Source organism: Salvia hispanica, chromosome 4 (assembly GCF_023119035.1).
Source record: "Salvia hispanica cultivar TCC Black 2014 chromosome 4, UniMelb_Shisp_WGS_1.0, whole genome shotgun sequence".
Classification (NCBI taxonomy): domain Eukaryota; kingdom Viridiplantae; phylum Streptophyta; class Magnoliopsida; order Lamiales; family Lamiaceae; genus Salvia; species Salvia hispanica.
In genome coordinates, this window is record NC_062968.1 from 49,962,710 (window position 1) to 49,987,378 (window position 24,669).

Genomic DNA, 24,669 nt, shown 5'->3' on the forward strand with positions numbered 1-24,669 from the left:
TTAGGTGGCTCGCCCTAGTAACCCTGAAGTCATTGTTTGAATATTGTATTGTATTTTGAATGAGCTAAAGTAATGAAATCTTATCCCTGGAATTCTCTTATTTCCACTGTTTCTCAATCATTTAATTGTTTCTATTATTTGTTTAATTGCTTTAATTAGTTTAAAACCAACCCAATTTTGTTTTTCAAAATTAGTATATGAAGCTGAGTATTTGTCGTACAATTTGCGAATTTATAAAATTAATACTCCCCCTGTTTATGAAATGTTGTCCAGTTTTGTCATTTCGGTCTGTCCACAAAATGTTGTCCACTTTGTTTTTCTTTTTCTATTTTTGATAAATGGTCCTCACTTTCCACTCACTTATTGCACTCACATTCTATTATAAAACTAATATATAAATATAGGACCTACAATCAACTAACTTTTTCCACTCATTTTTCTTCACATTTCTTAAAACTCGTGTCGAGTCAAACATGGACATATTTTGTGGACGGAGGGAGTATAAACAAGTGGACTTCATATTCCTCTAACTTTTATAATTCACTATTCTTTATATTTCTTAAAACCTCCATACCAAATATGACTAATATTGTGGGCGTGAGTATTTTGCACAGTACTACAACTTACATCTTGTAGCATCATATGCATCTCGCTACCTAGTTCTTTCATACGGTAAATCTTGTGGCATTACATGCATTCTGCATTGAGTCTCTAACCAGTTCTTTCATATAATAATAAAGATATGGTCTAGCTCTATAAACTTAAACTTATATGTCGATTTCAATTTTATCTTTTTTATCTATATAAAATATTAATTGTATTTTATATTTATTTAGCAACCTATTGTACACCCATCAAAATATATACTGTACTACTTATTTTTTTTGAATGAGTTATATACTAGTACTACTATTTCAATGCACGGATTCCTTTCAACTACTGCTGCTTAATTTATACGCGCTTTTCTTATATACTGCTATTAACTATCAATTACATAGTCTGAAACAGATACGCACAAACATAAATTAAATAAGCATTACAAGAAGGTTTGTTAGTTACTACTAAATTGTTTGATTGATTAATTAGAATCGAATCCCGTAAACATCACCTTTCCCAAATGAGTTGCTAACTTTTGCAAGCCAAAGCGAAAATGTAATTAATGTCATAATGAGAAAATCTAAACCCAAAGGATTTAGATATTTTAGCTTAAACGGGACTGTTGACGGCGGCGTTGACCTCTTTCTTCCCACGCCAACGGCGACGTCCGCAAATCCATCTCGCTGCCCACGCGAAGCCCTTGATCACCCTAACTCCGCCAATCACCGCCGTCAAATAATACAACAGCAACCCCACAGCACCCGCCACCTCGACCAGCGCCTCCGCCTCATCCTTCAGCCTCCTCCACCACAGATTACCAAACCCCGCCGCCAAAATCACCTCCTCCACCAACCCAAATCCGCCCACTGTATCGTCCACCACCGGCGCCACCACGCTCCGCCGCCAGAAAATCGTCACCTCATGCAGCCCCAACACGAAAACCGCTCTTCTCGCCAAAACTAGATTCCCAGCCGCGGAACCTCTTATCTCAGCGACGGCGGCGCCGCCGTGAATCCCTAAACTGAGGCAAATTTGCATCAGGGAAATCATCACCAACGCAACCCATAAACGACGCCGTTTATCACCGCGTAAAAGAGTTTCAATTGCCACGGCGATCACCAGGAAGCTGAGGATCAGCGTTGTGTTGCGGCGGACGAAAACAGACGTCAGGAAGGAAATTTCGTGACCGCTAACGGCGGCGGCGGAGAAGTAGCGGGCCGCGGAAAGGCGGGCGAGGAGGAGGAAGGAGAGGGGCAGGAGGAGGCTCATGAAGGTAATTGCGATAATCCTGCCGCCCTCTTCCACGGCGGCAGCACCGCGCCACCGCTGATTTTTCATTTTTTCAGTCGAAATAGAATCGGTTTAATTAGAGATATGAAACAATTTTAAGTCTCTAATAACTTGTTACCATTTTATCCGCACGGATTTAAATATATAAATATATTTCAGTTTCTAATAATTTGTCACCATTTCACTCACGCGGATTTAAATTATATTTAATGATATATGCAATGGATTTAGAAGAGAATCTGTTATTAATATTTTGGTAGTATCAGTCTCTCATATGTAATAATTCTGATAATAAATTAATAATCCATCTTTAGATTGAATCTGTCATTAATATTTTGGTAGTCTCAGTCTCTCATATGTAATAGTAATAGTTTTGATAATAAATTATAATCCATCTTTTTGCGGGTTTGTTACTACGACTCATTATCACGTTATTATTATTTAGAATTTTAAATTGTGAGATAATTTTTTTGAATGAGGTAACTATAACTCACTATTATATGATTATCCATCCAGAATTAAGTTGTGAAATTTAATCTTATAAATAAATATAATAGTAGTAATATATAGTATAGTATTTAATCATGAAATATAATTATGCAAACTAAACGGGTCCACAAATCATAATAATAGCAGATAGTGAAAATTAAGATATCAGCCCGATTACATTAATAAGGAATAAAGAAAGTAGTATATGTAATGCGTGATCTTCTAAATAGTACTCCCTCCGTCCCAAGATAAGTGACCTACTTCTTTTGAGCACGGGATTTAAGGAATGATATTTAAATAAGTTAAAGTGGAGAGAGTAGTAAAGTATGAGAGATGGAAAAGTAGAGGAGAGAAGAGAGAATAAAATAAGTTGAGAATAAAGTAAGAGAGATGACTTTTTGCTAAAAATAGAAATAGGTCACTTATAGTGGGACACCCAAAAAGAAATACAAGTCACTTATCTTGGGACGGAAGGAGTATCCATGTTTAAATGGACATGTATATACAATACATCATCTAAAAATGTAAACAATTTACGTTTATAGTAAATTTTATCCTGATAAATATTAATAAATTAAATACTAAGTACTCCATATCCAGTTTTACACGTTGTGCACGTGTATTATCATTGTGAATTTAATTAACTTTTTTTTTACAATAAAGTAAACGAAACACTCGTCATTTTGCAGCAAAAGAAATCAATCTTTTAGTGGCATCTGCCATCTAGTAGCTAAACTTTTTTTGAAAGTTTTGGAGCGGACGTCCGCATTTATAATTTATTGTTAACTTTGTAAAATAATCAATCTGTTCATTAGTTTTTTTTCATTAAATTAAAGTCTATTCATATTTAACTAAATTAACAGTCAATTCCTACAGATGTAAAATCGAATTTATCTACAAGAATAAATTACAGTAATTATAGTTCAAATCAAAACTGACTTAAATCCAAATGCATAACCAACTAACCATGATCAAATTTAAATCACAAGATCTTATAATTAATGTAATAGTCAATAAATTGCCACATAATATGTGATAATTTTTTAAAAGTAAGAATAATAATTCGCTAAAAAGGTAGTACTCCATACTAGACAATCAAATGGTAAATTCTTATATTATGGTAATTTGCTTGTAATGTTGTAAATTTAATATTACTCCATGATAGTAAATTTTCAAATTTGTAAAAACACATCATTTTCAATTACATTTGACACTCCTAAAATATACTACTATGAAAGAGTTTCAATTTCAAACTACTATAACTTTTGATTTTTAAATTATTTGTTTGTATATTGTAGTAGTAAATAAATAATGGTAGTATATTATAGTAGTAAATATTATAGTATATTATAGTAGTAAAACCGCCCGTCTATATACTTCATACATTTAGTTTTGATAAACGTAGTTACAAAGAAATAAATAATGATAGCTAGCGCAAGTTTTCATTTATTAATTCAACGTGTTTATTTTTAACTAATTTCCAAAATACTGTCACGAATAGGAGTCTCATTTTTAACTCATTCAGAAACAAACCCAGATGAAATCGAGGTCCCACCGCCGAGTTCCGGAGACGATCCACTGAATTCCACGTCGGGTCACGCAGTGGGCGGAGGCGGAGAACCCTTTGAGGAAATTCTTCAAACACCTGGCAAGCCGGGCGGCGACGATCACGGTTGCGTTGTGTTGAAATCGGAGGAGAAGATTTCTACGATGAGCTCGAGGAACTTCCCACTTCCTCCTCCTTCACGGCTTTCATGAAGAGTGGCTTCCATGGGGGAACAATTGCTGTAAATCTCTCATCTTGAAAGGGATCTGTGTGTGTAGATTCTTAATTACAGCGTATTACTATTATGTGGAGTAATTTGAATGTTTGATTGTTCCTACGGATGTCAATCAGGCCAACCCTACTCGGGTTGCGGGTCAATCGGGTGCGGGCTTGTCGGATTGTGATTTCTTTCGGGTTGTAAAAGTTCGGCCCTAACCCTAAAAGCTCGGGTTTCGGGCTAGCCCGACGGGTTAATCGGGTTGCTACCGATAAGGTTAAGGCTCGAACAATCCAATAAATCATGATGAAAATTAGTTATATTTATAAAATATAAAATATTTAATTATGATAAATTTGATATATATGCTTAAACTCAATCATAAAATAATAATATTTGTGATATTTCATGAAATTTTAATGCATGTTAAAAATTTAAATATTCTTTTAGTGAGATTAATTTATTTAACAATTATTATATTAATAAAAATTCAATATATAATTTATATATTTACCATAAAATTGAAAGTTATCTTTTTGTAGTTATCTATGTCATAAAATTAGTCAATGACGTGTCGAATTAGGAATAAAAAATTGAAAAATATAAATTTTACCGGGTTATCGGGCCAGCCCATCGGGTTTTCGGGTCTGGCCCTAACGGGTTGCGGTTAATCGGGTACGGGCTTATCGGGTTTTATTTTTATCGGGCTAGAAATTTCCGACCCTAACCCTATAAATTTAGGAGGCTATTCGGGCTAGTCCACGGGTCGCGGGCTACATTGACATCCCTAATTGTTCCTGAGTTTTACACGTGCGGGCAGATAATTTTCTTTAATTTGAATTAGACTTGTGAATATGGCACGTGATTAATTTAAAAGCAGGTCTGCGTGTACAGTGAGACTAAAGTATGGAGTACTTTATTAATGTTCTACTTTTTCAAAAGTGCACGAGATTCACTTATCCAATCAATTTAAACAAAAAATTGAGGCATTTTAGTTATTTTTATTTTTAATTATTAAATTTAAAAATATTATTAATTAAAATACCTATATTTGAGAATTTGAAGATTTATCTTATACTACTCCCTCCGTTTCTGAAAAAATATAAATATTTGATTTGGCATGAGTTTTAATGTATAATTAGTAAAATAAGAAAGAAATAGAGAGTAGTGTAAGTAGTATTAGCAGAGAGCGTACTCCACATCATTACTAATGTATTGTATAAGTTGTAAATAAAATGATGTGTACGAATAATATGTTATTTAACTATTCTAAAGAGAGTTTATATCTTTCGGGTACAGACTAATAAAAAAATAGTTCATGCTTTTCAAAAGATGAAAGCGTATAATTATGAGAGCCAAACCAGCAGTCTTGCATTTTCACATGCTATCCATTCTTTAAGAATTTATAAACTTCGAAATGAGTTTTGTCAGATTTAAGAGAAAATTTTACATTGCGTATTCACATTTTCAAATATGATCAGTATTCAGACATCGATTTATTTCTCTTCCGGTGAGGTAGTACTTTACCACGAGCCACAATACGATTCTCTTTTATATTGAATTACTTTCTTATTAAAAAGACTTACAAATACTGCAATAAAGTTAAGTGATCCGCAAATCCTTTAACCTTTCTAAAATGCCAAGAGATCATTTAACTTTTAATAGCAAAAACATAATGATTTCCGATTTGATCAAATGGAAGTTTCCTGCAAAAAACAAAATCTTTGCATGTAGAGGACCAATTACAGAGCCCATTTCCAACCTATCTTTCTACCTTTGAGAAAGGAAACTTGGAGTAGAGAGATAATCACCCCACAATCCACATCTCTTTAACTGACAAAAGAAAGGCCATACTTTTAGCAAGCCTTCTGAGTGTGCATATCTTCATTAACAGCCTTGTAGCATTCCAAACTGCAAAGAGGAAGCTTCGACTTTGAATCGCGGTACTTGTAATCATTGGTACAAGACGGCCCAGCACATTTCTCCCGAGGAGGTGGATAGCTGAAATTTCAAAAAAGGGCCTCAGCAATCTATGCTTTCACCAAATCGCAATGAAATTTCACCAAGGGTCTAAATAGCAATATTATCCATGCAGACAACAAAACAAATCTTACCTATAAGGTTTGGATTCGAAAAATTTGGGCAAGCCCAGGTCTTGAGGGAATGTGACAGTAGTCCCCGTAGGTCCCATGACTGTCCTGATAGTGTTTGATGTAAGCATTTGAGCATTCGTCGCCTTCCCCTGTTCAATTTTAGCAGAGGAAAAGGACTAGTGTTAACTTCTATTACAAGATCAGTGTATTTTTCGATACACTTACAGAGCTCATTGTAACTCTTGTTTCTGCATACTTTTGATCTTTGATAACACACCAAAAATGATCCACATTTGTTACTATGACGAAATGTTTATAACCTAAAAATATAAGAACTAAAATGAATTTAATCGATAATGTAGTACTTCCTTTAAGAACTGGACAGGTAGTAAATTTGTTCTTCAGTTTTTATTGATGGCAAAAATAGAAGTATTAGCTTCCATTAGCAGATTTGGGATATCATCACTTAATTAATACACATTCAAAGTATCCTGTTTGAAGGAAAATACCTGTGCTAATTCTTCCTGGCGCTTCTTAATCTTCTCTTCCCTTTTCTTCCTACTGGAATCTTGACCGAGTATTTTTCTGATCGCCTCTGCCTACAATTTTGAAACAATTAGCTTATTTTTCACATCTTGCTTTTAAGCTACATAAAGCAGTGGAGATACTAGTATTTGCAAGAGTTAACCTCTGATTCACGAGCAGCTTTCTCGTTCTGCAATCTACGTCTCTGAGCAGCCTCCACCTTCTTCAGCTGTTGCTCTACTTCCGTTAATTTCTCCTTTTGTTCTGAGTCGTTGAAATTAACAAATACAAATTCAAACTGCTTATTCTAATAAGCGATCAAAAGGGTCATAGGGAAAGAGGATTTGTACTCACTTCGAGGTGCAGCCGGTGGTAACCCGTTTGGGAACTCAATTTGACTTGCACCCACTTCTGGGGCATCCTTGCTTAGAAGGGCTCGTTGACGAGTTGTCAGAGCTATCTCTCTCTTGTTTTCTGATGGTAACTCTGTCAGATCCCTCTTTTGCTTTTTCTTCTTCTTCCCTTCAGCATCGCCATCAGAGGAAAGTTCGTCTTCCTCTTCATAGTCCGTGTCTCCAGATCTGGGTTTCCTAGAATCTCGCCTTGCAGTATCTTCTGTATTTTCATTCTTCACACCCTTCTGCAATTTTCTGGTTGACTGTGCCTCCAAATCCTTATATCCAGAAAACCTTGAAGTCTTCAGTTTCTCCAGATACCTTATCTCATCATCGTCATCTTCATCAAAATCCCCATCCAAAACTCGTTTCTTAGGAACCCTTCTGCTCTTACGAACTGCATCCGGCTTATCTCCATGCTTCTCAATGGAATTTTTCGCCGATGTCTTCCCCATATCCTCTCTCCCAAAAGTGAAACTACTTTTAGAGAAATCTTTCCATGGAACACCTTTTAAGGTGGCTTTCTTATTGAGAGGTGGGGAATGGTATTCATCAGAACTTTCCTAAAAATTTAAAATGATAACATGCCAATGACAGAGTCAGCACATAGTAAGATATGTTAAATCACAATCCGCAAACTTAAATGCAAAAAGATTTGTTTACCAAAAAATAACTATATTCCCCTTAATGAATGAGCCTCATATCATCATACTTACTACAGAGTATTTATTTTTTTTATCCTTCAACACAGTAAAAGTACCTTTCTTCTTCAGAATCATCAAGGTAGTAATAATTTGAAGCCATGAGAAGAAACTCAATTAATCAATAATAACAATTGTCAAGCCATATTACTCTATCCGGTGCCCACTGCACAAGTAGAACATCAAACCAACAAAAGACAGCTTAATTGGAGAGATTATTACGACCTCCGTCCCTTATAAACAGAATCTATTCCATTTTGGTTCGTCCCTTAGAAATAGAAACTTTCTAAAATTTATATTTTAGAAAGTAGGCCCCACAATCCATTAACACCATCTCCGCTACTTTTTCTCTTCCTCTCTCTTACTGTACTAATTTTCTCTTCTTCTCTCTAACCCTACCAATTCATCACTCTTACTTTACCAATTGTGCATTAAAACCCTTGCCATTTCAAAAGTTTCAATTTTTAAGGGACGGAGGTAGTAGTTAACATCCAGTGCAAAATTAGGATACGAATGGCTTTGGGATATCCATTAATAAGTTCACGAGTTCATTCTAAAATATAAGCAGAGCACGCTCTTAAGAACACAAATAACTTATTTCCCTTGATGAGTGCATGAATCATTCACTAGTTCAGCAGCTAAATGTGCGAACAGTTAAGACCAAGGCAGTTGTGCTAAGAAATGTGTTGTATGCAAAAAAAGTTAGATGAATCTCAATTACAGAAGCTGCAATTTTGACAACCTGTGGGATCAGCCTCTGTCGTGGCTGGGCATTATCAGAGGAGTGACTGGCTTTTGCTGTAGACCCACTCCCCGATTCTCCATTAGAACTAGATTTAGTCTGAAGTGTGCGTGTCACGCCACCAACCTTCAGCTTAACTTTTTTAGGTCTATTCTCACTTCCTGCTCCATTACATGTACCATTACTTGCAGCACCATTTGAGCCACCAACAGGTAAGGATCTCGACACACACTGACTCAAATTGAACATTTTCCCCCCAGAGTTTCCATCACCAATATTCTCATCACTAGAGACCTTACCCATATCATCTGAACCTGGTGCCACTGACAAAGGAGATTGATCAGAGAGTGGTTGTCCTTCAGGTCTAGGTCGGCGTGATGTTTGGCTTCTCCTCTTTTTTATAGAAGCCCCAGCACCCTCCATTGAAGGCCCCCTAGATTGATCCATTAAACCGGATTCTGGCTCCAAAGTCAATAGTGGTACATGTTTAAATTATAAAGACTCAAATCAAGCTGAAGTACACAAACCCCTAGGCGCTTCAAGGTCTCTGCAAAAGTTTTTAGACTAACCATTAGATTAGATTAAGACACAAAAAGGGAAGAATAGTTTTGCAAATATATTCAGGAATCACACACAAAAAGTGACCGAATATTGAGCTCTAAGTAGTGTGTAGAGGAATGTATAGAACAAGGAAGAAGCCAATGGCATTGCAGTGACATACATGGCTTATGTAACCACTAACCACGAAGGGATTGATTAAGCAAACAAGGACAACAATGGTAACAACAAATGCAGTAATAGCCAATAGTCGAACTCAAACATCACCAAAAGCCCTAAGTCTTCACCACCCAACCAACTAAAAGAGTAAAATCAAGAAATCAAGCAGAATTAAAATCAGAAACGCGTGGGAATCTCTTTGATACAGAGCCATTACAAGCAAAGATAAATGTAAGTAAACAGAATCCATAAAATAATAAATTATTGCACAACAAACAATAGATACACTTAAATCAATGCCAAAACAGGCTTAATTAACTGAGGGAGAATGCAGAAATAGCCAATTTAAAATCTCAATTTTGCTTGAACATAATTAAACATAACCAACTAAACAAAAACACCAACAATGAACACATTCCACTCCAAACCCCCATAAATTATACAGAAACACATCCCCAAATCGTCCCACGGAGAGAGAAAAAACATCATACACGATAAACCCCCACATTAATCGATCGCGGCAGAACCAGATTCCACAACACAGCTCAAACCAACAAAATTCACTATAATTCCCAAAATTGAGACCGGCTCAATCGAAGCCCCAAACACAGAATGTCGTCGGGACAAAAGACGAAACTCAAAAAAACAAAGATTTACCCAACGAGAGAAGGCGTACAACGGAACGACCGAAGGCTGGGAGACGAAGAGGATAAAACAGGAGTTGTACAATTTCGAGGGAAAAAGAGAGAATGGAGTCGGCGAAGCAGATGGATACGCAAAAGCGTGCGAATAGTAGAGAGAGAAAGAGGGAGAGGGAAGAAAAGGGGCGTTTGGATGTTTGCGTTAGGGTTAGAGAAGATAGAGAGAGAGGCTGTTGTTGATATGGGGTTACTATAGTAGTAGTAGTAAAGAAGACTCCCAATTTCTTCTCCATTTTTTCCACACCTGTTTGTGTGTGAAATTTTTGTGTGTTTGTTTTTGGGTGGGGGATATTTGGACTCGGCTTCGCGACTCAGTAAGATCCTGGCGAGCTGACTCGGCCTGCTCTGCCCCATTTTAGCTTCCTTTTTTCCTAACTCTTTCTCTTCAACAAATTTATGCTGCAACTATATGCGCAGGATATCACCCTGCGCACCCTCTCCTATTTTTGTAGTTTATGCCTCTCGCATGTGCATTTAGTAGTACTAGTATTTTTTTATGGAGAGATTTCAGAAAAAAGGATCATATCCACTTACCTTTCGAAATTTAAGATTAATTTTGCTGACCTTTCGGAATATGGGGTCAAGGCATGTGGATTTTTTAGAATAAGGGATTTTTGATTTTTTCTCTTTTTCTTATTCATTTTTCATATGATTTTCCTCGTAATATTTATAAATTGACCAAATTACCCACATAAAATTTGACCCCAATTCTTTAAATCTTCTACCCATCGTTAAAACTCTTCTAAATTTCTGAAAATAAAATAAATACACTTACGGACACATGGATAATCTACTCCCATTTCTTTTATTTTATTCAGGTAAGATTTTATTTCAAAAAGATTGAAAAATTTATCCTAAAATGAATGACCTACTGCTCATAAGATTAGATTTTTATTCAAGAAATTTGGTGTTAAAAAACGTATGGCAGGAGAAAGAAAAGCAAATCCCACAAATTTAAAATATGAGAGAGTGTGTGTGAGCATGCACAGAAAAATAAAAGTGTTGCATCAAATACAAGTGCAAACTTATAAAAGTATCAGATACGCGGTGGAAGAGAAGGAGGAGGAGGGTGGAGGCGCCGAGGAGGGGAGGAGGAGGGCGGACGGAAGATTTTGTTTTATGTAAACGTGAATCTTTTTTTGTTTTCAAAATTTTTATTTTGTTTTCATATACTACTAGAAGAGTTAGTATTTTGGTCGAAGAATTTAAGAATTGAGATTTAAATCAGGTGGATAATTATGTCAATTCATAAATATGACCGAGGGAAATACCATGAAAAATGAATAAGAAAAAGAGAAAAAATAAAAAATCCCTTATTCTAAAATATTCACATGCCTTGGCCCCATATTCCGAAAGGTCAGCGAAATTAATCCTGAATTTCGGAAGGTCAATGAATATGATTCCTTTTTCCGAAATCTCTCTTTTTTATTACAGTGATGAAATTTGAATTTTTCAGAGATAATAATTGTTTAAATTATAAATTTAGTTAAAAATTTATGATCAATAAAAATACTACTGTACTTATTATTATAATTAAAAATTCTATTTGTTATAATTTTGAACATCATTAAAGACATAATTTTATACACAAATGAACAATTGATAAAAAAATCAAAACTTTGTAATGTATAAAATATTATTGTTTTTAATATGTTGACATATGGAGTCAATTTCAATTTGTAAACGGGTTGCTTAGAATAGTAATGAAATTAAAAGTACAAAATATTAATATAAAATCATATAAGTGTATAAATGTAATACTATGGTCTAAAGGGAAACGTAATACTATGGTCAAATGAAAACTCTAAATTAAGTACAAGCTCTAATTATCTGGATTATTAGAAGATGTCAACATATGACATTATAACAACAATAAAAAATGTCAATACAATGTCAACGATTAATTTTGTATTGACATTTTTTGTCGCGGTTAGTAGTGAATGCTATAGTCTACTAAAATGAATGAATCAAAGTGTTTGGTTCTTTATCTTATAAAAAAAATAGCCTTGAGGTATTTTGATCCCAATAAAAAGTCCTTTCCACGATACCATAAAAAATTCGTGCTCCCTTCGTCCATGATTTAAAGAATATTTTTGTCATTTTGATTTGTCCATGATTTATAAAATCATTTACTTTATTCCACTTTCTGTATGCGGATCTCACATCCCACAAACCAATAGTACTACTCCCTCCGTCCCGCTTAAGATGACACGTTTTCCTTTTTTAGTTTGTCTCAACTAAGATGACACATTTCCTTTTTTGGTAACATTCTCTCTCTAATTAATACACTCAACCACTTTTTCTCACTCCTATTAAAATATCTTTCTTTCTTTATCTCTCCACTTTAATACTTACACCCACCTTCTCTCTCCAATTAAACACTTTAACCAATAATTCCTAAAATCCCGTGCCGGCTAAGCAATGTGTCATCTTAGCCGGGACGGAGAGAGTACTTTAAATGGGTCATACATTCCACTCACTTTTTCTTTTTACTTTTCTTCACGAAGTCAAACAATTTCTTAAAACTCGTGCTGAGTCAAAATAACTCTTTAAATGTTGAACGGAGAAAGTACTATAGTCCACAATAGTGTGGACATCCCAATAGCCTAGCACTAGGACTAACCAAAAATATCTCCCGTCACGTCACTAAGACTAATCACTGCACTGCCACATCACTAGGACTAGCCGACGCCCTAGCCAATAAAACAATCGAAAAATACGATTAATTCATTTTAATTATAAGTGTTTATCAAATATTAAAAAAATGAGGTGCAATGAGTTGTAAATATTGAGTATAAATAAAAAAGTTAAAAAAATTAGGACGCTCGTGCTTTTGTCCGCCCTTGTAGCGGACTAAAGGTAGGACGTCCGGTTTTGGACATCTTGCTTTTCGTCCCACCTCGGGACATCTTACTTTTCGTCCTACCTTTAGTCGGCTATTGCGGAATGACCCCACGGACTAACCGTTCATCCTACCTTTAGTAGTAGCAGTACTTTGGATAAATATACTCCATTCGTTTCTTAAAAATAGCAACTCTTTCCTTTTTAGTCCGTTTATTAAAAATAACAACTTTCAAACTTTCCATTTTTGGAAATCTTTAGATCCTTATACACCTCCCTAATAAAGTGGACTCCTTAATCCACTAACATTAATTCCATTATTTTTTTCTCTGTTTCTCCTACTTTACTAATTTTTTCTCCATCTCTCTTACTTTACCAATTTTTCTCTCACTTACTTTACTAAATTTTACATTAAAACTCGTCCAGTTTCAAATGTCCCTATTTTTAAGAAAGGGAATGAGTATAAGAGCATCCGCAATGGTGCTTAGGCCAGCCATAGGCCAACCATTCTCTCCTCTGCCACGTCAGCAACACTAAAAAAACCACCTGCCACGTCAGATTTAGGCCAGCCATAGGCCAGCCGCAATAAAAACAATTCAAAATATACTACATTTACGGAATTAAAATTCCGATTAAAATACGGAATTAAATTTAGACACGTATACGGGAAAATTCATTAATTGCATTTAAAAAAGTTACATAGATAAAAAAAAGTACATGCATAATAAAGAAAAAAAAACTATCGTCGTGCAGTCCTTCGTGCCCACAACTCTTCAATTATATCCTTTTGGAGTTGAATATGAGCATCCACTTGGCGCATGTTGGCAAATTCCTTGAGTCGGCCGGCTTCATCGAGAGGTACCCCCTGTCGTACACTAGGGGTGGCCGTTCCGTGGCTTGGACCGGCTTCATCGTCTTGACCCAACTAGTCGGTTGTACGCCTTCGTCTTCGACGATCATGTTGTGCAGGATAATGCAGGCGTACATTATCTCGGAAACGCATCCGACATCCCACAAACGCGTTGGGCCCTTGATTGCCGCCCATCGAGACTGGAGCACACCAAATGCGCGCTCCACGTCCTTGCGCGCCGACTCCTGTCGTTGGCAAAGTAGGCCTTCTTTTCATCACTTGTTTGTCGGATCGTTTTCACAAAGACCGGCCACCGAGGGTATATCCCACCCGCCAAGTAGTAGCCCGTATCATGCCGGTTGCCGTTGGCCACAAAAGAGACAGGCTGGACCGACGCCCTGGCACTTCTCGTTGAAGAGGGGAGACGAGTTCGGGACGTTGAGGTCGTTGTTCGACCCGGCTACCCCAAAATACGCATACGATGCGCATAAACAACTCCCTGCGCATTCTGAAACGCCGCCGGAACATGTTGGCGGGAAACCGCGGGTACTCTGCAAAGTAGTCCTCGTACAGCCGCCGATGTGCGGCTACGTGATCCCGATCAATCAACCGCTCGGTGGTGGACAACTCGTGGAGGGCGAGGTATCGCCTGCTGTTCCACCATACGCATGTACCGCTCCATCCCGCGGTTCATGTAGGCCTCCATAGCCTCGTTCATCCTCCGTTCGTACTCCTCGGGATCCACACCACTACCACTACCACTACCACTACCACTACCACTACCGCTACCACCCGCGTTACTCATCGTTCGATGATGCTCTTGTACAGAAAGTTAAAGAGATAGAAAACTCGTTAAAACAAGTGGTGCGAATGAAAATGAAACGAAAATCGCGTTATATATGATTTTAAAAATAAAAAAAAAAGCGAAAATCGGCGCGGCCGATCGGGCCTCCACAATGGCGGCTAGCCGATCGAGCTAACGCTTCGGCCCGCCCGGCAAAGCGTCGGCCCGGCACAGCCGATCCGCTCGCCGAAATCGCCTCGCCGGTTGCAATGGTTCGGCTAGCCGATCGGCTAGCATGACGAATCGGCTAGCCGGTCGCTAGCCGACCATTGCGGATGCTCTAAGTCAAACTGTCAAACTGATCGTACTCTAGTTTATTTTACATTTTTACTATTCCTTTTGGGGTTTAAGTCGCATTTCTTTTCCAGCATTGATTCCAATAGTTTCAGTCAGCTAAACCCTAACCAACAACTAGCATAGTGGGTAACTGATCATGGTGAATCTCAGCCGTCAATTGGCCGCCGGGGCTCCTACATTCGTCCGGAGGCTCTCTACGGAGGTGAAAGCCGCGGCAGCTCCCCTACAGGAAGACCGTCTGTATCGGAGATTATCTGCTTTGGGGCGCAACCCTGGAATGGTGGCACGCACCATAAATGACTACATACGCGAGGGAAGAACCATCAGAAAAGTTGAGCTCGAGAGGTGTATCAACGAACTCCGCAAATATAAACGATATCGCGACGCTCTCGAGGTGCGTATAATTTATGCGCGCGTTTCGTCTGCATATTCGAATTCGTTTTATTATTCACGATGGAACTCGATGTCAAAATAGATTTTAAATTCAAACTAGGTTTACTAAAGGATGGCAATGGAAAACGTAAGATGTTCGGATTATATTTAATTATACAGTGTTTGTTTGAGGATTTTTGAGTGATTGAATTGGTATAATTTGTTTTGACTCGATTATTAAAGTTAGTGCTGGCTTAGAATTTGAGGAAGCGAGCTTCAATTTCTAGTTTGGATAGTTTCCTATCCACTTTGAAGAAGTTGTTGATAGAAATATTCATAAATGAATGAAAATTAAGTAATTTGAAATTTTTGTATCCTGTTTTTGGTCGAAGTTCCTAAGCTGTGGATAAAACTGAACATGAGCAGTAGATACTGAACCAATGCACTACAGCTGTGAGCTCAATTTTTGCTACAGCACAGTGCTGTGCAAGACTGAGGATCTTGAAAATTAGGAACCAATGTCAGTGAATTGTAGTTCTGAAGTGTTGCTGGCTATTTAGTGCTGGTTTTCGGTTGACTTTCATTTGATAGTATCAGTGTTTGACTAGGGGAAGGAATTGATCCCCCTTTTTGTGTGATGTGCCTGTATGCGCGTGTGTGTTGGGGGGGGGGGGGGTTGTAGTAGGATGGGTACTGATATGTTTACTATGTCACATACTAGATAATGGAGTGGATGGAGCTTCGGAAGTTTAACTTCAATCACAGTAATTATGCAATTCGTTTGGATCTGACTGCAAAAGCGAAGGGGATAGCTGCAGCTGAAGATTACTTCAATAGCCTATCTCCAAGTAATGTGGTCCATTGCGTTTATGGCTCGCTTCTAAACTGCTATTGTAACGAGAAGATGGCTGATAAGGCATTAGATATTTTTGCTAAGATGGTTGAACAGAGAATGGTTCTCAAATCATTACCTTTCAACAATCTTATGTCCATGTATTGTAGATTGGGGCAATATGAGAAGGTGCTCATCTTGGGAGAGGAAATGAAGAAGGGGAATGTCCAACCAGACACGTGTACTTACAACTTATTGATGAACAGCCATGCAAATCTGAATGATATTGAAGGAGCAGAAAGAGTTTTTGAAGAGATGAAATTGGAAAATGAGAAGCAATGTAATTGGACATCATATAGTAACTTGGCGAATATCTACATCAAGGCTGGATATCAAGAAAAAGCTAAGTTGGCTCTGATAAATGTAGAGAAGGAAATGGATTCACATGATCGTGAGGCATACCATTTCTTGATCAGCTTGTATGCTGGGGTATCTGATCTTGATTCTGTTCACCGTGTTTGGAAGACCTTGAAGTCAACATTGGCCGTCACAACGAACAGAAGTTATCTAGTCGTGCTTCAGGCTCTTGGTAATCTGGGCGACATCGAAGGGATGACAAAATGCTACAAGGAATGGGAGGCCGTGTGCTCCAGCTACGATCTGAAGTTGGCTGTTGCAGTTATCCGCGCTTATTTAAGGCATGACATGGGCGAGGAAGCTGAGGCGGTTCTTGAAGTCGCGATGCGTAGATCAGAAGGGCCTTTCGTCTATGCCTGGGAGCAGTTTATGATCTTCTATTTGAACAAGAATCAGATTAGACCAGCTTTGCAGCACATGGAAACGGCTACATCCATAGCTCACGAGAATAAGTGGCAACCTAGATCTGAAACCATAGACAAATTCTTGAACTATTTCAAGCAAGAGAGAGATGTAAGTCTTGCCGAGGAGTTCTACCATTTGATGAAAAGGGTAAACTGTGTGGACGGCCGTCTGTACGAGTCGTTAATTGAGACATATAAAGCTTCTGGAGAAACCTTGCTCGATATGCGTGCGAGGATGGAAGCAGATGGGGTTGAATTAAGCAGTGATATCGAGCAGTTGCTAGCAAGTCCGTGATGCAAATAATAATGCAGCAAGTTTGTGGTTGGGAGGTCAAGCAGGTGTAAAAGCCTCTCAAATTTTTCTTCTGATTTCCAGTTTTACAGACACATTTGATGAGAAAATTTTGACTGTCTATTGATCATCAGTAGTAGAATTTGATTTCTCTTCTTGATATGAATTGTTATAGCATAAACTGTAAATTTTTGTGTACTAACTCGGATCATGTTGGTGTGATTGTATTAGCTTGTTCTTGCAAATCTATGATTTTCTGACGGGTTACGGTCAAAATGTATGGAATAATTGATGATGATGAAGCATTTGAATAATGTTGTAGTGCAGTGTAGATACATAACTTGATCGATTTGTTATAATATTGTAGTGTATTTTTATAATATTTGATGCCAAAAGTTAATTTTATATTATTCCCTCAATTTAAATTATTTTTATAAAAATCATATTTTCATCCATCTACAAAATGAAAATTGGTCTCGTATTAAAAATGAAAATTTACTTTCAATTTAGAGCACATGCAACAGAAGCCGGATTGGAGCTTGGTCCCGTCCCACCAAGACGAACCGAACATGGACCTCCGTGACCTGTCCCGTTGAGACGCCAGCGCAGGTGAGGTGGGGACATGAGTTTTTATATATACTCCTAATGGGATGTAATCAAATGCAAACTCTACTTCTAGTATAATACTGCTAATAATTACGAAGTAATCCTACTAAATTTTAAACATTAGATCACAAAATCAATGAATTGAATTTGACTGATTTTTATGCTAAGAGAAAGTTATTGTTCTAATTATATAGATATTGATAATAAGAGTGTGCTATTAAAAAACTTCAGGGTGTGTGTTTTTATGGTATGTAACAAAAATAATATCACCATAAATCTTTAGATAAAGAATTAATTACATTTTAAATATTTTTAGTCACTAAAAAATGGTTTAATGAATAAGTTTTGGGATGGTCTAAATCGCTGAATCCGCACTTGCGTTTCTCCCGTTGCCATTTGTAGAGTAAGAGCACTCCCAATGGTCCGGCGATAACACTCAGCGATTTTTAGCCGAAAATCGCCGAGTTATCGCCGGCCGTTGGGTGTGTTTCGGCGATAATTCGGCGTTAAATAAGGGAGAAATAAGGGAGAAACCATTGGAACAGTTGGCTAAAAGTTGGCTAAAAATTGGGGATAAATTTTGGTGCTGATGTGGCAGGAGTTAGGGAGAAATAAGAGAGTTTTTAGGGAGAGCACTGGGAGTGCTCTACAAAGTTTGGGTGTGTTTCGGCGATAATTCGGCGTTAAATAAGGGAGAAATAAGGGAGAAACCATTGGAACAGTTGGCTAAAAGTTGACTAAAAATTGGGGATAAATTTTGGTGCTTGATGTGGCAGGAGTTAGGGAGAAATAAGAGAGTTTTTAGGGAGAGCACTGGGAGTGCTCTACAAAGTTTGGGTGTGTTTCGGCGATAATTCGGCGTTAAATAAGGGAGAAATAAGGGAGAAACCATTGGAACAGTTGGCTAAAAGTTTAAAAATTGGGGATAAATTTTGGTGCTGATGTGGCAGGAGTTAGGGAGAAATAAGGGAGTTTTTAGGAAGAGCACTAGGAGAAGTGCTCTACAAAGCAGAGTAAACCTCAACCTAAACTAAAGGCTAAAGCCCTCTATGGCAATTCCAAGCTCCCAATTGCGCGCCGGAGCATCTGCGTTGGTACGAATTTTCTCTCCCAAACCTAGAACGCCGCCGCAGCAGCAGGAGCTCAATTTGTTTAAGAGATTGTCTGCAGTGGGATATACCGATGGAGAGGTGGCGACTGCCATTGATGACTACACAAAGGAGGGGGGAAAATTCGTCAAGAAAGCTGAGCTCGATCAGTATATCAAGGCCTTCCGCAGATTCAAACGATACCGCCACATTCTTGAGGTTCTATGATTTTTCGCATATTCGTAATAAAACTCGATTTGTATGTTATATGCAAGGATTTATAGACATCTCTTTGATAAACAGATTCTAGGTTCCCTTAATGTTGTTACTTTGTAGAGATTGTTTTGCCGCTAATTTTCTGCTTGAACCGATTAACTTCATTAAATCTAGAATCATTTCTAGTAGTATGTAATTTTGTTGCTAATATGTATTCATAATCTTACGGGATAAGAATTTGTACAAGTGTTGTTGCCTATCACTGTAGTAATATACTTTGTTTGAAGATGATTATAGAGATTTTGGCAGCATTGAGTTTTAGACTATATTTAAGCCAACTAAACAGATGCTTCATATTGAGAATCTTTAGTCTTTTGGAGCTGACATACTTAATGTGCTGTTGATGGAAGTATAATGACACTACTCTTATGCTTTTGGGGACCTTTAAGATGGTGTCATGTCTTGTATTTGAGATTTTTTGGGCCATTTTACATGGCCTCATGTCTTGTATTTGAAGAATTCCAGCCAATCGTTTAAGAAATAGATGTGGTTACCTTGAACAAGGTTTTATTTCGGTCACTAAAATGTGCGATTGTAGAATCTTCGTTGTCCTTTGTCAGTAGATAATGTTTATGACTTGAGACGATTTCTGTTGTGCATAACACATTCAGGTTGGGGAGTGGATGGCTCAAAAGTTTGTCTTGAAGCCCAAAGATAATGCGATTCATCTTTGGGCGATTGCAAAAGTTAAGGGCATAGCTGCAGCTGAAAATTACTTCAACGACCTGCCTCCATCTAGTAGGGTGAGGTGCACTTACGAAAAACTTCTAAATTGCTACTGTACTGAGAAGATGGATGATAAAGCATTAGATCTCTTCAAAAAAATGACTGAGCAAAACATGATACACACACCTGTGCCTTTTAACCATCTTATGATGATGCATATACGGTTGGGGGAGCCAGAAAAGGCGATACGCTTGGGGGAAGAACTGAAGAAGGCGAATATTGAGCCCAACACATCAACATGCAACTTGTTGATGAGCAGCTATTCGTATTTGAATGATTTCGAGGGAGTGGAAAGAGTTTTGAAGGAGATGACAGTAGAGAACAGCAAGCTAGTTAACTGGACGACATATAGTAACTTGGCAAACATCTACGTCCAAGCTGGAGACCATGAAAAAGCTAGGATGGCTCTGAAAGCTCTTGAGAAGGAGATTGGTGGCCATGAACGTGCTGCATACAATTTCATGATAAGCATATATGCTCGAATGGGTGATCTTGACAATGTCCATCGTGTTTGGAAGTCTCTTAAGTCAGGCTGTAACGTGATCTGGAACATGAACTATATAACCATGATCCGAACTCTAGATAATCTCAATGATATCGATGGGTTGAAGGAATGCTTCGAGGAATGGGAGAAAGTTTGCTCCAATTATGATGCTAGGTTGCCCAGTACAGTCATTGGAGCTTATCTGAGGCATGACAGGCTTGAAGAAGCCGAGTCAGTTCTTCAGAGCATGCTCGGCAAATCAAAAGGTCATTTCTTCTATGCCTGTGAAACGTTGGTGAATTTCTACTTGAAAAGGCATGGTGTGAAGCAGGCTATGAAGATCATGGAAAAAGCTACGTCCGAAGCTGTCAACCACGGGTGGAAACCTAGGCAAGACACTATAGATGGATTCTTGGACTGCTTCAAGTTAGAGAGGGATGTAAAGGGCGCTGAGGAATTATACAAGTTGATGAAGAGGATAAACTGTGTCAACGACCATTTTTACGAGATGTTGCTTCAGATTTACTCTGACGCGGGGCAAAAATTACACAATGTACGTGAAAGGATCAAGAGAGATGGAGTTGAAATAAGCAGTGAGCTTGAGGACTTGGTCGCGAGCGTTTCCTCTTGAATGAAAATTCGTGGCAAATAAGTTTTTTTTGAAAAGCATCCCCTCTGAATTTTGTGGAGAAACTTTTTGGTAATTGTCATCATTTTGTATGTGGAATATGAGACGCAATATATATGCTTAAACTAGTTGGCCAAATTGATGAGAAACAGTCAACATATGTATACCAATGTCCAATTAAAAGAAACAAAGGAACGAGTCAGTTCTGTAGAGGACGTTTCTTCCAAGTCGTTAAAAGATAGCGCTACAAATGCCAATTTGTATACACAAAGTGAACCAAATTGAAACAAAATTTCAAAAGTTAAAAGCTAAACAGATAATAGGTTTATACAAATCGATCAAATGAATGTGGAAGGCAGGGAATGAGAGCTCGATCGGGTTTAATGGGACAAGGTGAAGAGGTTACAAGAACAGAAAGTGACTCAATCGCAAGACCCTTCCTTGATTATCAGATGGTTTTCATCCTACGCTATCACAAACCACTCTACCTCCATGACTTATTCTGTTTTCAGGGTCACGTCTGTGATCCCTATGGGGGCTTTAGGGCGATAGTGCTCATCTGTGTCTGCCTCTTCAATTTCCTGATTTTCAACACCAAAGTGAGGCAATTATAGTGAATGTCGTCTTGGTTAAAAAACAAAGCCCTTCGAAACAGAACTAATTACCTGGACTACATCTTCACCCTTTATAACACGTCCGAATACATTGATTTTCTCATTTAGATCAGGTATAGGTGCTGTTGTAATGAAAAGGTCAAATCCCCCACCATCAGGTCTTATCTTGGAAGTGCCCAGCATAAAAGCTTCATGCTTCAGGCTATAAAAACATATGAATCAGTAGATATAGTTTCCAAGAGTAAGTTGACTTTGAGAGAGCATGCGAGATCTTGCATAAGGCTGACCTTGTATCGAGTTGATTGTAATGCTTTCCCCTAGAAGTCCAATCTTCAGTAGATCCAGGTCTATTAGCATCACCTCCATGAATTACAAAGTTTTTTATTACACGGTTGAAGAGCATTCCTTTGAAGTGGCCATTCTGGCTGCAAATTATAATGGATAATGAAATCATGCACAACGAGATTTCAGAAATTGAAATTTTAGAAAATGTAACAGCAGATCAGAATATCTTAAGCACCAACTTGGCTAGATTATGCTTACGAACATAAGATCAAGTAAAATAACTTTAGCAGGGTAGTTATAGTTCAAGTAATCAGCAGGGAACCTACCATGCCTGAACAAATTCATTAACAACTTCAGGAGAGCCTTCCTTATAAAGTTCCACAGTAACTGAGCCTTTTGAGGTTTGCAATACCTGTTAATGAATGTGTAAGCATATTCCATTAAAGGCAAAGAAAAATTAAAAAGAACAGATTGAACGGAGAACTGCCAAGTCCAACAATAGCAAGGGAATTGACTAGATATATTAGTGTCAAACTGGTTAAACTAAAACTATGCCATTAATAGAAACTGATGCCATTAATAGAAACTGACACCAGAACAGAAACTCAATAACATTTCCAGCTATGAAACTGTGAGATGTATAAAAATAAATGCTCACAAAATCTGACCGCATCATGAAAATATTCAATGTTGCGAAACCACTGATCAGTTAATCTATTAATCAGAAAATGTATCAAGAAACTTACAGCATATTTGGGGATGCTAATTTTCTTCGAGTCTCCAAATGAACTATCATGCTGCAAATACATAAATACAATTTCAGAAGAAAATGAAAATAAATACAAGAGCATAAGTGATGCACGTGATGTGATTTAGGAAGGAAGTTCATATGATGCTTTTCACATCAAGAAAAATAAACTTATGACCATATAATCAGCAGCACCATAACTTCATTTTCAAAGTAAACTACTCCCTCCGTCCCACAAAGTTTGTCCCAGTTTGACCCGGTGTGAGGAGATTGAGGGGTGTATTTAATGTCTATTTTTGGAAAGATTCCAAGTGGGACAAACTTTATGGGATGGACGAAAATAGTAAAATGGGACATATTTTGTTGGACGGAGGGAGTAAGTATTAGTGCAGAAATGAGTTTACTTCAAGCCTTCTACCTCTGCACTTGAGAATGTATCCTCTATCGGGTATTTTGATCTGAGGAAGACAAAGAAAAGAGGTAAGAAAAACAATGTATAGGTCATTTGTAAACCTTATGTTTTAGCAGAATGAATATAACATATGGATCATAAAAATCTTCTAACTCCTTCAGCATTTTCATAGTTACTTACTACATAATCAATTGGTCGATTTTGGTTCAATGAGATATGAAGGCCACACATTTTATAGTAGACTGTGGACAAAATGTCCTTAACAAAATTATGTTTCTGTAACACTAGTTACACTACAAGCACCAAAGAAATCAACCTAAACACTCTCATGTTAACACAGACCATCTTAGGTCAACATACTCTCATAAAATTTATCTCGTCCACTACATTCAATTCAGAAAAACCAATCATAAATAGTTTACTGAAACTGCAACTGAGCATTGAAAAATATAACAAAAGATAAAAGGAGAAGACAGAAATAATACCTTCGAGTCCAGTGTCTGTAGGAAGCAAATAGAAAAAACGCCACCACAACAACAATCAGGCCGTAAATTGCAATTGTAACAACACTGACTCGATTTGGCCCCTTCTTCTTCTTACTCTGTTGTAAGAGAGCTTGGGGTTTGATCCTCGCCATTATGATCGGACACAAACTACAAATCTCTAGCTCTACAGAACAAAATCACACATCAACTACTGAAATTGAAAAAGCATCGGCAGCACACAAACAAAACCTAAGATTCAACGCCAGCATACTTCAACGCCACATCGTAAACACCGGAAATCAACACCCTACTTTAAATCCACGCGAAATTATTCGCAATTTAAGAAATCTAATATTCCGATTATAAACGAAGAGTTCGGAAAAATCTTAAAACCTCACAACTTATAAGCTAGACTAGTTCAAATTTAAGAAAATGAACGAGAAAAGTAATTAATCGGTAACGAGATTAAGGTTTACAAAATTGAAAGGAGAAGAATACCTGATCCTGATCTATGCTAGGGCGAATTCTGCAGTCGAAGAAACGATGAATAAAATTCTACAAATATCTCCGAACAAAATAATCGGCGAATTCCGCAGTCGAAGAAGGAAAATTGACGACCGCCTTGAATTTTACTTCAAAATTTTGTTCGTTTCTTTTCTCCTTTTCACTGTAGAGAAAATTTGTTGTAGTTGAAAGAAAATTCGAAATTCTGGAATGAATTTAATCAATATTGATTATTGAATGAGTATTTACTAGCCAGCTAATTTCAAGTTTAATTTTTATTTTTCATTGAACAGCTAATGGTCTGCTAATACGATTATTCCTTCCCAGTACGTTTTTCACCTAATCCTCATTTAAACCTTTTCATTTGTTTCAAAAATCCAAATATGAATTATTTTTATTGCGGTGGCCTAAATCTGATGTGGCAGGTGGATTTTTAGTGTAGCTGACGTGGCAGGGAAAGAGAATGACTGGCCTATTGCTGGCCTATGGCTGGCCTAAGCACCATTGCGGATGCTCTAATGTTTAAACAACTAATAGGAAATCATCATTTATCGCATAGTATTATATACAGGTGTTAATAGTTATTTAAAATTATAAATCATAAAATTTAGTCAAATTCGTATGTTCCATTAGATGTAAATTGATATATTA

General features: G+C 37.4%; 5 protein-coding genes across 7 annotated transcripts; 2 read left to right on the forward strand and 3 right to left on the reverse strand.

The window, feature by feature from the left end:
- Positions 1 to 1,067: 1,067 nt before the first annotated feature.
- Positions 1,068 to 1,972, reverse strand: LOC125217595. The gene has a single exon (XM_048119115.1). It carries the CDS (start codon positions 1,933 to 1,935, stop codon positions 1,207 to 1,209), a length of 729 nt encoding a protein of 242 aa, XP_047975072.1. The 5' UTR covers positions 1,936 to 1,972; the 3' UTR covers positions 1,068 to 1,206.
- A 3,853-nt stretch (positions 1,973 to 5,825) lies between these two features.
- Positions 5,826 to 10,389, reverse strand: LOC125223097 (cylicin-1-like). Of its 3 annotated transcripts, XM_048126072.1 has the most exons (8): positions 9,970 to 10,388; positions 8,895 to 9,142; positions 8,596 to 8,756; positions 7,112 to 7,715; positions 6,921 to 7,021; positions 6,742 to 6,831; positions 6,254 to 6,381; positions 5,826 to 6,140 (listed from the first exon to the last, which is right to left on the reverse strand). In XM_048126072.1, the coding sequence occupies exons 2-8, from the start codon at positions 9,040 to 9,042 to the stop codon at positions 5,996 to 5,998; spliced, it is 1,377 nt and encodes a 458-aa protein (XP_047982029.1). In that variant the 5' UTR covers positions 9,043 to 9,142; positions 9,970 to 10,388; the 3' UTR covers positions 5,826 to 5,995. The 3 variants fall into 3 exon arrangements, with proteins under 3 accessions (XP_047982029.1, XP_047982028.1, XP_047982027.1); XM_048126071.1 differs by having other exon boundaries at positions 8,596 to 9,142; positions 9,989 to 10,389; XM_048126070.1 differs by having other exon boundaries at positions 8,596 to 9,142; positions 9,970 to 10,389.
- Positions 10,390 to 14,918: 4,529 nt separating this feature from the next.
- On the forward strand, positions 14,919 to 17,322 carry LOC125218557 (pentatricopeptide repeat-containing protein At1g02370, mitochondrial-like). Its single transcript, XM_048120243.1, has 2 exons — positions 14,919 to 15,239; positions 15,939 to 17,322. The coding sequence occupies exons 1-2, from the start codon at positions 14,982 to 14,984 to the stop codon at positions 17,163 to 17,165; spliced, it is 1,485 nt and encodes a 494-aa protein (XP_047976200.1). The 5' UTR covers positions 14,919 to 14,981; the 3' UTR covers positions 17,166 to 17,322.
- Positions 17,323 to 18,787: 1,465 nt separating this feature from the next.
- Positions 18,788 to 21,108, forward strand: LOC125221994 (pentatricopeptide repeat-containing protein At1g02370, mitochondrial-like). Its single transcript, XM_048124364.1, has 2 exons — positions 18,788 to 19,075; positions 19,744 to 21,108. Exons 1-2 carry the CDS (start codon positions 18,818 to 18,820, stop codon positions 20,971 to 20,973), a joined length of 1,488 nt encoding a protein of 495 aa, XP_047980321.1. The 5' UTR covers positions 18,788 to 18,817; the 3' UTR covers positions 20,974 to 21,108.
- A 65-nt stretch (positions 21,109 to 21,173) lies between these two features.
- Positions 21,174 to 24,226, reverse strand: LOC125221995 (peptidyl-prolyl cis-trans isomerase CYP21-3, mitochondrial-like). Its single transcript, XM_048124366.1, has 8 exons — positions 24,013 to 24,226; positions 23,515 to 23,698; positions 23,036 to 23,075; positions 22,616 to 22,666; positions 22,196 to 22,281; positions 21,872 to 22,009; positions 21,636 to 21,786; positions 21,174 to 21,551 (listed from the first exon to the last, which is right to left on the reverse strand). Exons 2-8 carry the CDS (start codon positions 23,664 to 23,666, stop codon positions 21,468 to 21,470), a joined length of 702 nt encoding a protein of 233 aa, XP_047980323.1. The 5' UTR covers positions 23,667 to 23,698; positions 24,013 to 24,226; the 3' UTR covers positions 21,174 to 21,467.
- Between the last annotated feature and the right edge of the window lie 443 nt (positions 24,227 to 24,669).